Source organism: Brassica oleracea, chromosome C3, assembly GCF_000695525.1.
Source record: "Brassica oleracea var. oleracea cultivar TO1000 chromosome C3, BOL, whole genome shotgun sequence".
In the NCBI taxonomy this organism is placed as follows: domain Eukaryota; kingdom Viridiplantae; phylum Streptophyta; class Magnoliopsida; order Brassicales; family Brassicaceae; genus Brassica; species Brassica oleracea.
Window position 1 is genome coordinate 7,387,103 of NC_027750.1, and position 15,773 is coordinate 7,402,875.

General features: G+C 35.6%; 4 protein-coding genes across 4 annotated transcripts; 2 read left to right on the forward strand and 2 right to left on the reverse strand.

Moving 5' to 3' along the window:
* Nucleotides 1-2,639: 2,639 nt before the first annotated feature.
* Nucleotides 2,640-3,608, reverse strand: LOC106335057 (CASP-like protein 2D1). The gene is made up of 3 exons (XM_013773476.1): nt 3,332-3,608; nt 3,139-3,250; nt 2,640-3,039 (listed from the first exon to the last, which is right to left on the reverse strand). The coding sequence occupies exons 1-3, from the start codon at nt 3,538-3,540 to the stop codon at nt 2,785-2,787; spliced, it is 576 nt and encodes a 191-aa protein (XP_013628930.1). The 5' UTR covers nt 3,541-3,608; the 3' UTR covers nt 2,640-2,784.
* A 2,306-nt stretch (nt 3,609-5,914) lies between these two features.
* LOC106335058 lies at nt 5,915-6,510 on the reverse strand. Its single transcript, XM_013773477.1, has one exon. The coding sequence runs from the start codon at nt 6,379-6,381 to the stop codon at nt 6,031-6,033; it is 351 nt and encodes a 116-aa protein (XP_013628931.1). The 5' UTR covers nt 6,382-6,510; the 3' UTR covers nt 5,915-6,030.
* Nucleotides 6,511-7,978: 1,468 nt separating this feature from the next.
* LOC106335059 (protein translation factor SUI1 homolog) lies at nt 7,979-8,769 on the forward strand. The gene is made up of 2 exons (XM_013773478.1): nt 7,979-8,128; nt 8,218-8,769. The coding sequence occupies exon 2, from the start codon at nt 8,262-8,264 to the stop codon at nt 8,598-8,600; it is 339 nt and encodes a 112-aa protein (XP_013628932.1). The 5' UTR covers nt 7,979-8,128; nt 8,218-8,261; the 3' UTR covers nt 8,601-8,769.
* A 1,688-nt stretch (nt 8,770-10,457) lies between these two features.
* Nucleotides 10,458-12,265, forward strand: LOC106332226. Its single transcript, XM_013770701.1, has 3 exons — nt 10,458-10,665; nt 11,228-11,932; nt 12,019-12,265. Exons 2-3 carry the CDS (start codon nt 11,237-11,239, stop codon nt 12,064-12,066), a joined length of 744 nt encoding a protein of 247 aa, XP_013626155.1. The 5' UTR covers nt 10,458-10,665; nt 11,228-11,236; the 3' UTR covers nt 12,067-12,265.
* The last annotated feature ends 3,508 nt before the right edge of the window (nt 12,266-15,773 follow it).

Here is a 15,773-nt window from a genome sequence, read left to right on the forward strand (position 1 = left end):
GGGGAGGGCGACCGGCGTTAACGTAAGAGAAGCACGCCGCCGGCCACCCAAACGAGAGGCTAGGGTTTTCGCCGAGAAAGAGAGTTTAGAGAGAGTGGAACTTTGGAGCAACATATCTATCGATTACTTCAAGGAACAATGTCAGAGGCAGTTTTGGGTAATATATATATAGGGAAAGAAGGGCTCTTATCCATCCACTTCATCACACTGACAGCCAGTATGGAAAACGTGCGAATGACATATTTTCTGGTTTTTTTTCTCGAGGTAACAACTAAAACCGGACACGGAATGGATATCTGGATTTTTAAAGGTATTTGTGATTTGCTTCCCATGTTAGGAATATCTAATTTTTTTTGTTTGCTTTGATTCGGAAAAATACGAATATCCAAAAAAAACAGATATCCGAAAAATAAATAGATATTTGCGGATATTTACGAATATCTTATTCGTTTTGATTAATACAAAATATTAAAAACTTGATATAAATTTGTTTTGTAAAATATATTTTTTTGTATGATATATAAAATAAAAATTAAAAAAAGTAGTGAATCTACATATTTTGTAAAAATTTTAAACTTAGTTAACAATTATAATAACACAAAACTTAAGAAAAAATTATAATTATCATTAAAAATTTCTCTTCTTTTTATGTAATACTTTTATATAAGTAATAATATGAATAGAATTTGTCAAATCATATGTCAGAATAATAATTTTATAATTTTATAATTTTATACATTTAAAACTTAAAATATAAACAAGATATACATGTATTTATATATTGTCGGATCGGAGCGGATATCCGCTTCCTAAAATTTTAATATTTGTGATTTGCCTCGATTTTAACTGATATTGATTTTTAGTATTTGCTTTGCTTCGAAATTTTACGGATATTCAAAATTTTCGGATCAAATCAAATCAAATTTAACAGATAAAATGTTTAGCGCTAGTAACAACCATTAATTAAGAACTCGGATCATTTACGTCGTTAAGGACATCTTAATGACTGAAGCTTGTCTTCATTGTTGATATGCACCAAAAGAATAAAACCTAATCTCTCTTGACCGATGACTCAATCTAGATTTTATGATCGATCTTCTTACTTTTATCACTAGTGGTGTGTGGATATACTGTATCTGAAAAGTTTTACCATATGTGGATTTGAAGGTTTATATTTTCAGTTTGTGCCTGCTAACAAATTATTTTTGGATGGGCAATGGGTATCGTGGTACACTTAGACATTTTCCTTATTTTAGCATATTAGTTTATCACTATTTTTAATTATTTATTTGATTTGTTCTTTTTATTGTTCCCTACACTTCGATTCTCATTAAAACTACAAGTAGATATATGTAGCTTAAACTTTACAGATCTAATTTACATTTTAATAAATATATCGATCAAAGTATTATGTGTGAATAACACTTATTTATCAAAAAAAATTCTAGGAGCTGCATGAAAATATAATTATCGTATTGTTGTATGTATGTATACTTACACGGTTTGGTAGCATAGTTGGAGCTACCTGGACCGTGAAAGTTTTCTTGGCGCTCACATCATCTAAAATGGCTTGATACACTTCGGATTCTCACTACATTCTCTCCTCTCAACTTTTCTCTTTATCCGTTTGACGTTTCACACCGGAATTTATAACGTGTGGATCGAGCATAATGGATGATGACACCAACTCTATTGTTATCCTCCCGTTCACCTTCATCGAACATTGATAAATAGATCGCAATCTTATCAGGTCATCCACTGCAAAGATACAAAAAAAGTTTGATGGCCTTCTCACTCATTGGTTTGAATTTTCTTTTTCAAATGTGGAGGCTGAGTATCGAGAAATGTCTTTCACGGTTCATGAACTTATCTGTTTTGAGAATTTTTCTTCCTTCTTTTGGAATTAAGCACACGACTCGTATTCATCTGCATTGCGAGAGTAACTCCGCTATACACTTAGCTACTAGCCACGTCGAATACAATTACCATTTCATCCGAGACGAGATAACATACGATTGCAACTCAACATATTTCTATGCACAACCAACTAGCCGATCGATATATTTACTAAAACAATTGGGGAAAATAAGAAGTTCTTCTCCAAATTGAGCATTTTTTTTCTTTACACTGCAACACGAAAGGAGTAATTTAAAAATATAATATATATCTCCGTATATTGTATATTGTCCGTCTATACTTTTCTTGTTTTAGTTTTCCTGCGAATGTTTGGACTAGTTTCTCTCTCCTTCATGCGGAGATGGAAGCGTTACTATGGACAATGGTATGAATGAAGAATTTACGTCAATTTCAAGTTACGTTTGCAACGGATTATTTTCAATTGGTGAAGATGGTTTCAGAACCAGAAGAATGTCCAGTTTTTGCAAATTATTTGGAAGATGTCAAGAACTTGAAAGAGAGTTTCACCCGATCAGATATTATCTATGTACCACGGACGCAAAATACAAAGACGGATAGAATAGCACGCAGTGTTAGAAAGCAGCCGTCTTTCGTCGTTCACATAGATACAGATCACCCGGTTTGGTTTACAGAGTCAGTATGAGTCGATGAAAAAAAAAAATCCTTTTATGTTGCAAATTAGGTTAAAAAAACGTATATATATTGGTCGATTGACCTAAGAGAAGACAAAATAAACTTCATACATTATTAGATTTCTTGACAAATACAAATCATATTAATTTAGCAACAAATTTAAAACACCAAAATCTCCGCATCATTGAGATAAAACTGACTCCAAAGCTGCAAATATGATTGAATACTGAGTAGTTAAGCATTATTATTGGTTTGAGGGTCACAAGGAGGGTCAAAGAGACTAAAAGCTCTATAAGCAGAAATGACGGAGAGAAATAAGAAAACGAAGAGAACAAAGACATGAAGCCCCAAAGCAATAGTAAGTTTTGAGCAAAAGTGTGAGTAAGAAGAACACACTTCACTCCATGTCACTGGTTTATCTCCTTTGTTGAGTAAATACACTATCTCTGTTGCTCCTGCTACTGATGTTGTCATCAAATAAGCTAAAATCTTCACACACACACACACACACACACAATTACTAAAATATATTATAAACTGGATTATGTCAGCAAAGGAAAAAAAAATTCAGATAAGTTAGATTAAAACCTGGTCAGGGACAAAGAAGAGCCAGGCTTTGGACACTAAACATGCAATCCATGAAGAAATAGTAGAGAGCAGAGCATAAATCGCACATACAGCACTAACACCAACCATATACCTTCAGATAGCAAATCATATAGTACCAAATAAATATTTATACAATTCTCGTTCCAAAGCTGAAAGAAATTAAAGAGTATACTTGAGACCCATGATGGAGTTGTAGTCTAAATTTCCGTAGTCAGGGTTGGATTGGTGGTTACTGACAGTTAACCAGATGGTTGCAACACTGAGGGGAACCACACTTAGCCTCAGACATGTATCTACGAGCTTCAAAGACATAGGAACTTGTGGTTGCTGCTTTGAAGAAGAACTGATTCTCTCTCCTTCTCTTGTGTTGTTGTCTCTCATCTCTGGTTGGATCTAAAAACCAAATGCTCTTCTTCTTTTTTGGAGTGGGGGGAGAAAACTAAGAAACGGTGCTAAGTTATTATCTCTTTTATATACAAATATATGTAGATATGTGTGTGTGTGGTCACATGACAAATAAGAACAAATCATATAAGATACAAAAAAGTTCCTTTCTCTTAATTTTCATCTCCAAAACCAAAAATAAAAGGTTTATCTCCCTTTCATGATTATTCGCCTTTGGAAACCGCGTGAAAAATGTAATTTCCATTTGTAATGAGAAGACAAGGAAACCATAACAAATGTGAGTATGGATTAGATTAAAGTTTTCTCAGCAGCTCTGGCTCAATGGCTTGTAGAAATATTAGTTCGCTTTAGAGGTGGAATGATGATCGACTAACCTTTTCATAAAAATTAATGTTTTTAAAGGAGGTTAGAAATATCTTAGCGGATTCAACGTTTTTATTTACATAGATAGAAGGTAAATAAGAACATAACGATAACAAAATAGTAATTTTTATATGTTATATTTTTTATTTTTCTCTAGAGAGTGTCGCCGAAAACTTTGTAGTGGAAGAAGTAATAGAGTGTAGGCTAGTGCGGTGGTTGCTGGGAGTGAGAGAAATAGACATCTGGCTTCGTCTTGACGTTGGCGGGCGGCATATGAATCATTGTTTTGGATTATTTTTGTATACTTGATTTAAAATAAAGATAAGACTATTGGCGTTGTTACATTTTCTAATAACGTGTTGTCAATTGTTTTCTTACAACTACATTCTCGACACTCTTAATATGGTATTAAACGTATGCCATTATAATTTAAACGAGAGCAATCACAATTTTAATTTGAGAATGGTCTTCTGATCGTACATTCGTAAAGTATATTGATTTGTACAAATCTCTGAACCCATCAGGATTTTTTGGTCCCACAAGAATGTCCAAATAGTAGTTCATATAACTTTTTTGTTTAGACTGTTACGCGTACGCCGTACGTAAATATGGAAGTGAAAATTCCATCGCATTATATAACGACGATTCACTCGATCATAAGAATATCATTACTCTCTCTTGACTCTCACCGTTGTGAATAGGGACGAAATAGATAAATTGAGAAAGTAACAGTCACATTGTGATAAAATTCAAGGGGTTTCGAAAAGTTGAGGAGAAGAACGTGGCTGTAATGAAAAAGTAGAAAAGATTAAGGATTTAGCAATGAAAGAGTTGGAATGCTTTGAAGGAGAGTAACTGAAAGTTATGTATAGACTTTTATGCATGTGTACTTGTGGATGTAACAATGTGCATCAACCTCAAACCAAATTAAATGAAAGCACTTGTTCATTTAATACTTCGTCCAACTGATTTAACTGGTTAGATCTAAAACGTCCCATAGATGTTTAGCTATAACTTATCGAGGATTCCTACACAATATTGGGTCTATTCAAGGTTATCACCTTCAGGCATCATGTTGAACACATTCTCATGAATAAAATCACCATTCTTTCACTCATCATCGTTAGTCCCTTGACCAGTCAATGATTGTTGACATGAAACAAGCGTTGTAACAGAAGTACCAATTGCATAATCAGAAGGTGACGTGCTGCAGCTGGATCTAGATTCAAGTTCAACCATATGATCCGAGCCAATATATGAATGTATACGCATTACTATCCATTGAAACAAAGCATATACAAAATTTTAACTCGGACATGTGGTTCCATATGCTCTCCAGGCAAATGAGATTTATGAAGACAACAACAGCAAAAGGGAAACATATACCACATTGTTTATTCATCAAAGCAAATAACAAAGACCCTCAAACATATAGCATTGGAAGGATTCAGACCAAGGAAAGCAGAGAAATGAATATATCCCTATGTCAACAAGACAGGAAACTTGAGATAATTATGTGCATTCTCTATACGCATATGATTAATTTTCGTACTATTTAAACTCGTTGAGTATCGATTAATCTTTCATAACAACTAGATCTTCTAAGGATAGAGAAGCACAAAGTACCAATTCAAACAAGTACAGAAACCATTTAGACAGACTCTGAACAAATGAGATTTATTTAGACCTTTCAACAACAACAACAGGCAAAAGACATAAGACAAACATTGCTATTAATCAAATCAGACAGCAGAAACCTCAAACAGTTAGCACTAAAAGGAATAAGGCTAAGGAAAACAGAGAACTGAATATAAGCCAATATTGCCGAGACAGGAAACTAGGGCTCATATGATTAATCTTTGCATAATTAAACTCAATCGAGTATATTAACTAATCATCAATAACAACTAGGGTTAAGATCCAAAACCATTAAGATCTCCCATTTTTATTTTATATATATATATTTTTATATATATATATATATATATATATATATATATATATATATAATAAAGCCTTAACGGAGTATCAAACATTATTCCCCCAATTGTAACACAAGCGCCTTACACAGATAGGAATTAATTAATTATACAGAGTTTAATTTCAATGAGCAATTACATCGCTGCCGCTACCGCCGCTCGATTCAATAATAGGATTGTTCAGATTCGCCATCATCATCATCGTCATCGGTCTAGCAGCCCCCAGTTTCTTCCTCTGGTAACTGTACGGACCGTAGATCTTCCTCAGGAGATGCGGCACCTGATCCAACGTCAGATTGTTCGCCGCGGACGGGGACGGGGGATCGATCGGAAGAGGCGATGGGGAGAGAGATAGGAGAGAGGCGGATCTGGAGTTGATTCTCGAGTTTCGGATCTGAGCGAGGGCCCCTGGTTTTAAGTAGCGGTGGAATCCGTCGTTGTTTCTTCTCGCTGGAGATTTAGAGATGTCTTTCATGGTCTCTCTCGTTTGTGGGGGATCGATCAAGAGAGAGAGGGTGAGAGATTGAGTGATGGAAGAAGATAGGGTTAAGGGTGGTGATGAATTTGTAGGGGAGGGAGAGGGAGAGTGTGTGAAATGAGATGAGAGGGAAAGATGCGTCTCATTAGGGTTTTCAAAGGTCATCTTGAGCGGGAGTTTTTTTTTTTTTTTTTTTTTTTTTTGGTTTTCACACCTCTTCACGTGACTTTGATTCGTTGCCTTTTTTAATAATTTTTTGACTGTTGATTATTTTTTTGGGGTAAAAATGGTTCAGGATCCTTGACCGTTGAATTTTTGTCTAAGAGCCCATGTCCCTCTCTCTGATGGGGCCCATTGGTAAGGCCTATTGATTGAGCCCATTTTCGAGGTTCATTGATGCCAGGGCCCAATACTGAGAAAACTTATGTTTCATTGAAGTGATTGTGCACGAAGATGATACAAGCAACGAACGATTTTTTGGAGTGGGGATTTAGAGTTTATGCTGCTAATAAGAACACTGTTTTTTTTTTTTTTACAACTGCTAAGAACACTTCCAACGCTCATTATCTGAAAAAGTGTGTGTAGAGCATAAATCATGATTAGTTACATATATGTTCATTAAATAATTAAATTTTTATTTTAAATAGAATCAGTTACAAATTGACAAATTACCTAAGAAGTTTCAGAGGATATTGGGAGATTTTAACATTTATTAATTAGGGAGTGAAAGCTATCATTGCCAAGAGCTTCGATAGAATCCACCTCATTAACTTGGCTAGTGTTTGGATAACGGGATTGTAATGTAAAGAAATGTCGATAATGTTCATCATTAGCCCAAAACAGAAATAAAAGACTTTCAAAATATGAAGAAGATAATTGAAGAACTATTGAAGAGATTTATAGAACGTTAACGATGCCCTCGTCCACTAAAAATAGTAGTAAGCCGTAGCCTTTATAATATTCATTTAACTCCATCTCAAATCAGTGACTCACTCGCATAGTCACATGAATCATGGTAAATAGAGGTTCATATTGGTTTATTATATTTTCTTATGTCCATTTACACATTAGTACATAAGGTACAGCCTAAGAAGCATGATGTCAGCAAAAAAAGAAGTATATTTGTGCTCTCCTTTGCATAAATTCCACCGTTGGCTAGTGGAAGATTTTGTCGTTTCCACTATATGTAAAACCGTTTGAAAAAAAGTCGTGCTCATTTTACTAATAAATACATCGAACAATTTGCAATCAGACAGTGTCTTGTGTCTGACAACAACCACCCGATATCGAGTTCGAGCTCTCCGTTTACATTAAAAAAAAAAACTAAAATGGGAAAAATTTGATAAAATCACTGACGTCGCGAATCTTCTTAGCGATTGTCGATATAGGACCCACCCACTTGTGGCTCACACTACACGCTACCATTTTTTTAATATTTCTTTCTTATCAAATGAGCGCTCTTAGTGGGCCCAGAGAGTTGCGCGTTTATTGTAAGCGATTAAGCAAGCAATTATTCTATGCCTCTCTGAGCAATTATTATATTCTGTACAACTTGGTCACCAAATAGAACTTATCCATACACGTGTCTAGCGAGCCATAGATCTGCGGCTACGATTTAACCGCCTCAAAAGAAAGTTTAATTGGTAAAAGAAAAAAAGAAAACCCCTATAAGTACACACCTATACTCTCCTTTCATCTCCATCAATTGAAAAACTAAACTCAAAAGACTTCGATCGTCTTCAAGGTATGTTCTCGTCTAATGTTTTTATTGAAGTCTGTTCTGTTCTTGATTTTTCTATGATCTAATCAGCCAATTATGATTCGTTTCTGCAGAGAGAACCGAACAGCTTCCGTTACAAAGTAACCAAGTTTATTACATGGTTGAGTTAGACATCCAAGTTCCATCAGCATTCGACCCATTCGCAGAAGCTCAAGAATCAGATGCACCAGGGACCAAAGAGTACATCCACGTCAGGATCCAGCAGAGGAATGGGAAAAAGAGCTTGACGACTGTTCAAGGTCTGAAGAAAGCGTACAGCTACGAGAAGATTCTCAAGGATCTGAAGAAAGACTTCTGCTGCAACGGGAACGTGGTGCAGGACAAGGAGCTTGGGAAGATCATTCAGCTTCAGGGTGATCAGAGGAAGAAAGTCTCTCATTTTTTGGTTCAGACTGGGATTGCTAAGAAGGAACAGATCAAGATCCACGGTTTCTAAGTGGATCGTTTGATAATTCTCTATGTTACTATATATATGCGAATAATTGTACGCGGTGTGTGTGATCATTTGGAAGTTGGTTTTTCGTTTTGGTTGAAGGTGTGTGATATTTGACTTGTGAAATGATGATAAAACTTTCGATTGTTGTATTTACCATATCTTTGTTGAAGTCATATGCTCAAGAGACGATTGTTTATGAAATGTCACGAAAATTTAAAAATCAGAATATAAAAAGTGACTTCTGATGGATACCAAAGAATAAGGGAAAGAGACTATAGAACATGCGAAAAGTAAGCTTCATTTGATCAAGTTTATTGATTGTTGTTCGGTGTTTTAAAAGAAAAATTTACATCCGAAGCCACACACATGTTGCATGTGACACACATTCTTTATTTGTTTTGTCTATTCTACCTTTTTATTTAGTTGAGAATATATTTTTATTATGTTTTAACTAAACAAAGTCATTTCCACCACGCATTTGTGTCTTCTCTCTTATGTTTCCAATTTTAAAATAATTATCACCCATAAACTCCAAAAATCTATCTCTCTTTCCAATCTCATATTTATTTTTTCCAGATTTATCTCTTTTGATTTGATTTTTTAGCTGGTTGATCGTATTAAAAACCTGAGACCACCGATGTATTCCTCTCGACAAAACGAAGCCGTAGCTTCTGCCACGCTTCAATCAGAGCTTGGACACGTCTATAAGTGTTGTGAGAAACTTCACTAAAATCATTTTTCTCCATTTTAGAATAAAATTTTGACTCGATCTCTTAGCTCGTTTATTTTATCAAAAATATGAGACCATAACCATGTTCCTCTCCACAAAACGAATCCATAGCCACCAACCACACCTCAAACAGAGCTCGGGCGTAGCTGTAATCACCATGAGAAGCTTCGTCAAAACCATGAGAAACATCGCCGAAATTGCTGGATTTGTTTATAATCTGGTTTAAAATTTTGGAGATTAGCACAAATCAAAACCTATGGATTTGTCTTTGGAGAAGAGGAAAATGAAGAGGTGTCGGAGTAAAGAGAGGAAGAGAATGAGGAAGAGAATATTGGTTATAGATGGATGGATGATGCAAGTTGTGGATGGACAATATGTAAACGAGTCGTGGATGGATAATTTGTGGATAGATATGTAGAGAAAATGTAAACACATCCATATGTAAACGACAAACATAAATTTATTCATAATTACATTAGCGACGTATGTTCGACCTATCCGTCCACAATAGTTGTGTCCACATAATTCGTTTTGAAAATCCAATTTTTAAAAATATCAAAACATATATAACATGGATCTCGAAATATAGAAGAAAAAAAGTTATAATTTATTTTGTACATTATATATTTATACTTATAAATTTTAATATGAAATAATACGAAATAAAACATGCTGTGAGGAATAACTTTCTTTTTGTGAGAAATCAATAGAAAAAATTATTATATTATAAGAGAGAGATAAAAATAACTTTTTAAATCCAACTCTCAGTTCCTTCCAACAGAATACTATTGATTTCATTTCTCATAAGGGTAATTTTGACAAATCAACTATTTGGCCTACCAAAAAATGTCCCACGAGTGGGAAGTGTCTCGTAGTGTAAACCAAAGACAAAATGTGTCTTTCTATTTCTACGTAATCAACTCGTTTTAAAATAACTGCAACTCTTAAAGAATGGGCTTAAATATTTTTTTGCTATCAATTAATTGGGCTTAATGTTCAGCCCAAGTTTCCCATATATGAGAGTTGAATTCACGTGACCTCCCAAAAAGAAGAACGTGATTTGTAAAGAACAAGAAACAAAATAAAAAGTACGTAATATCTAAGCTAAGATATAATAATTCTAAAAAGCCCCAAACCAATTAATTTAGTTTACTGCAAGAGAGAAGAGGGTTTGCAGTTTGCACTAGATACCACAAATCTTTTCTGAAATTAAGATTAAGGGTCCCTCTGTTTCCTCTTCAAATGTTTCCTTTTATTTTCATTTGCCGTTTTTGACTCGTCCTTGTTAATGCCACAAAGAAGAAATCTAAGGAAACGGAGCCGAAATAATCGCAGGTTTGGTTTTATTTCTGTGACGGGAAACTGTAAAGCTGTCTTCTCACGAGTCTTATTTTTCTCTTTGCTAATTTGCGACATGTCTTTTCACTCGATTCTTTTTATAAAATCCAATAGATAAAATTATTATTTACTTGTTGCGATTTTTAGGGCTACTGTTAATTTCTGTTTAAGGTCTGATTTTGAGATAACTTTGTACTTAGGAGTCCCAGACTTAGGGACTAATTAAACATGATTTGCATGTTCTTCCATAAAGAGAATTGGATTTAGTAATGGATCTCATCTTCATAAATCCTAGTAATGCCTATAGTAATTAGTAACAATTCAGTTTCCAGTCTTTGGTGTTTGCTATTTCAATGGTACACAATTTTGAAATTTTTTTTTTCCCTTGTGGTAACATTTGTTTAGAAGCATTTTAATTTGTTTTGCGTATATATAAATTCCTTTCGTGACAAAAAAAGTGTATATATAAATTCCTTCTACTCTGTGTGATAATATACGCCTAGTGCTGTTTATGTGTGAGTTGTGATGATTCTCACATGCACTGCATCTTGTTTAATAGGTAAGAGATATGGACAAGGAAAGCCGTGAGCAGAACAACCACACTACCTCCGGAGATCCCTTGGCCAAACGGAAACGAGGTCGCCCGAGGAAACACTTCAAGCTTGACGACTCCAACAACAACCAGTCTCCTCCAGGGTTTAGCAGGACTCAGCACCAGGATGAAGCTATGGTCGGACAACAGGTTACTGGCGTGATCGAGGCGACCTTTGAAGATGGCTTCTTGCTTTCAGTTAAGGTTGGCGGTTCAGACGCCATGCTTAGAGGTGTGGTGTTCAAGCCTGGTCACTTCCATCCTCTATCGGCTGACAACGACGTTGCTCCTCACGTTCCAATGATCAGAAGAAACAATGACCTTGTGGATCATCGTAGATCAGCAGCTCAAGGAGGTCGCAAATCGAGGTTACATGAGAAGCGTGGTGCTAGAGCCTTGGTTCCTGTCCCTATTCAGCCTAAGCCTCTTTTGCCTCCGGTCCACCACGGTCATATGCGGACCGAGACCGAGTCTCAAGTGAGTGGAGCTAGTAACGGCAAACCAATGGAGAAGCTATTTACACAAGTGATGGAGAAAGGTCAAGTCCATACCGAGTCGGAGGAGCAGGCTCTGTCTATTGAGCCGTTGCAGGCGATACACCCTGTGCATCCAGTCCATATGCTAAAACCTGTGCCGAGTTATGGACGAGGCAACATGACAGAGCTTCTTCAGGTAAAAACCATACTGATGATTTTTTTTTATCCAAAAGCTTTTATGTTTATTCTCTGTTGAGATTCATGTTTGATTTGTCTTATTAGGCCGTGCAGGAGAATGTGAGAGAGACCCATTTTTCACAAGGACAATGATTATCTGGAGATCCTTAGAGAGCTTAAAGTCTGATTCAATCTCTTTGTAATCAGAAAATAGGAAAACAGAATCTAACTATTGTCTTAGCTTAAAGATGTCAGGAAAATTTACCATGATTCGTTATATAGATGATCATTACTACTTTTTTAATTATTATTTGGATAATAGTTTTATATCAATATGATCAAATTTATTTTAGTTCACCGGTTCTCTTGTATTTTTTTTTCTTAACTCAGAATTGTTGTGAACATGTCGATGATCATTTATAAGTTTGACAACTGTCATATACCAAACCCACTTTGTTTTTTATATAAACTATATAAAAGTTGATTAAGTTTCATTCAGTGAAACAATATGTTCATAGGAAATTAAACATTAACTCCAAAACTCATACTTAGTCCATTGTCCAAGACATTGGTAGAAGAAGCTGGTGTTGATCTCTCACTGCATTGGAGTAATAAGAAAATATGGTGTGAAGAACATACAATCTTGAAATTTGTTGGTGTACTTGAGCTACCTGCCGTTGCTATAGAAACTGTAACCGCCCATTATAGTACGCATTAGGATCTTGAGGACGAGGAGTTGCATAGCTTGAGGACAATCACTTTCAGTCACAGCTTCACGCTCTTCTTTTTTTCCTTCTCTGACGAAGGTGGTTGCATAGCTCCTGTAAACTGATAAAACCTCCATTATAGGTAGCATGCAAACTTCAGTGATCTGAACTTCCTGTTGAATGGAGTTCTGATAAAAGTAAAGTTCACTAACGATAAAGATTGAACAAAAATATCAGAGCGGCGCAGCGGAAGCGTGGTCGGCCCATAACCTACAGGTCCCAGGATCGAAACCTTACTCTGATAATTCTATTCTTTTTTTCATTTTTCTATGGACCCAAATAGAAAGCCCACTCTTTTAACAACAAAAGGCCACTTAATCCACCCAATAATACAGTTATTCTATTTATTTACATTTACCAAAATATATTCCATTCCATAAATTGTGTCATAGACTCATATATAAGATTCTGACTTTCAGACTTGACCCAAAAAAAAGATTCTAACTTTCAGAAAACAACCAAATTTTTTTCCCGACGGCAGAAAGCAAGTATGTAAACACAATTTACAGTACATAATAAGAAAAACATAAAATCACGTGTTATCTGATAAAATGAGACAGTAAATTTATATCTTTATAAGCTTAAAAACATAAAATCACGTGTTATCGAAGATTCACCTAGTCTCTTCGGTAAGTTTTGGTGGATTCAAAGCGGTTCATGTACGTTTTAGTGTCAAATCAAGTCAAATAGGGCTTCATACCCTTGTTGCAGAGGCCACCATGTTTCGGTCGGCACTTTGCATGGCACTAATCTTAGAGTTCTCCACACTCAAAGTTTTCTCTGACAATTTAACGCTCATCAGAGCTATCTCCGGAAACTTCTATTCAAAAGAAATCATCAGGAATGGTGAACAACATTCAATCGATCTCCTCTTGTGTTGATCTCCTTTTGTGTTGCAACAATTTCTATCTATCATGTTTCTAGATCGGACAACTTAGTTGCCAATGATTTAGCAAAAAAAACTCTCCAAATCTTTTCTCTTTGTAACAGACTTCATGATTTGGACCATTTGGACTCATTTCTTTTTTTTAGAGGTTGCTAATAAAATTTTCAGTGACAAAAAAAATATTAACCACTGTTAGGGACGAAATTATCCGTAGTTGCCATAGCCATGAACATTTTGACCTTCACACATTCCATCTTCATCATTGATATTATTTGCTCCGGAAGATTCGCCAACATCAAAACAGTTTTTCTTCATGACTCGTCCAGATATAATAGTGTCCCTTAAATTCGTAAATGAAAAGATGTTTGGATACAACTCTTGCTTCCCGTTGTTTAGTGTTCTTGCATCGCGCATGGACACAATAATATGTTTCGTTCCAAGTAACATGCTTGATTACAAGCAAACTGAATAAAAAAATTAATACCTTCAATAAACTCACTTGAAACACACTTATTTTCAGAATCGATTTGATGATCCATCCACTCTCTTGACTGAAAATAAGTACTTGACATTGTGATTAGGAATTTTTTCACAGTTAATAGTTTCGTAACTGAAAAAGTCTTTCGGAAGTAGATGAAGAGAAGAACATTGGAAGTTGATTATTAGGTGATATGTTAATAACGAGAACCGCGTTGATTTATATAATTGAAATGTAGCCACTAACCAGCCACGAAATATTCAATGGCTATCTCATTTTGGAATATATTCTGTCCTTTGAGTGACAGGACGTTGATGGTGTCATAGAGTCACGGGCCAGCCACATAAAAAGTGTGCCAAACTACTTTCGGCACCAAAAAACTAGCCACTAAATTTCCGGTGGCCAATCGTGGCTAACCACCCACTAACTAGCTACAGAGTCAATTCGTGGCAACATAGCCACAGAAATTTAGTAACTAAAGCGTGACTGCCGTAGCCGCTGATAATTCGTGGATATATCATGGCTGGTTTTGCTACGGTGTAACCACGGATTCAACAAAGTCGTGGTCTTTTGGGTTCGTGGCTTTATCGTGGGTTATTAGTGGCTCTTTTTTTATAGCCACAGAAATTTGGTGGCTCATCCGTGGCTATTTCAGATGTTATTACTAGTGACAAGCTTTAGCGAATACTTGATGAAACTGTGCTTCCGATACTATGCAGAGAGCTAGTTTGACAAGTTGAAGCATAGCTAAGTAAAAGACATTGGCATTCTCTTAGTCCTTTAATGGTCAATTTTTCCACAGATTTGGTTTAGTTAGGACCAGGCACATCATGAGTTTCATAAGGGTGGTCAAGTTTGTTTTGATGGGTAACCACGTGGTCCAACACATCAATTGGTTCTTCGTCTGTTTTTTGAAACCTCACGTCAATTGTTTCTTTGTAGATCCTTTTTAAAAAAATCCCTTAACGGTAGCCAAAACAAAACATTTGCAATGCATTTTTTTCGACTTTATAGGCGATTTTTAGGCTTTTTAACGTTTTCCATTTGTTTGGTTACTAATTCCCATCCTTTTCCTTAAGTCTTGATTTTCTTTTGTTTGGCAGTGTCTTTGGATGGTATAACCACTAACCAGGCAAGATATTAAAACACAGTCAGTTTTATCTCTAGGTTTTAGGAATAAAAATATATAGATGCTCAGTGTGGTTAGAGTTGTTTGTGTGCATTGTTTTTCTTATATCATGCTATAGATAACAGCTTCGTGGAAGCGTCAGAAACGGAGTAACTGAAACACGTTCAAGGGAGATCATTCTTATTTAACCTTTCTTAATCGAGCTTCTTTCTAAAAAAGAGTTTCATGCACAGTCTTCAAGAGAAAGAGATGAAGTGAATATGTTTGGCCAGTATTGATCAGAATTACACCAGCTTGAGGCAGTTAATGGGGAAAGGAAATATAGAGCTCAGCTATGAGACAATATATATATGTGTGTGTGTGTGATGTTTGTCTTGGAAAATTACATATAAATGCAACAGGATCTTTGGTTGCATTTGGAGGATCATTGGTTTTTTACATACCAATGTGGGCAGATTTAAATTTCGAAACAAAACACAAAGAAGAAGAGCAAAGACAGAAGAAGGAAGGAGACAAACAACATGGAAAATATGGGTGTTTTCTTAACTGAAATTGATTCATGGTAGACCGAGGACAAGCTGAATCTCATTTGGGGGGGGG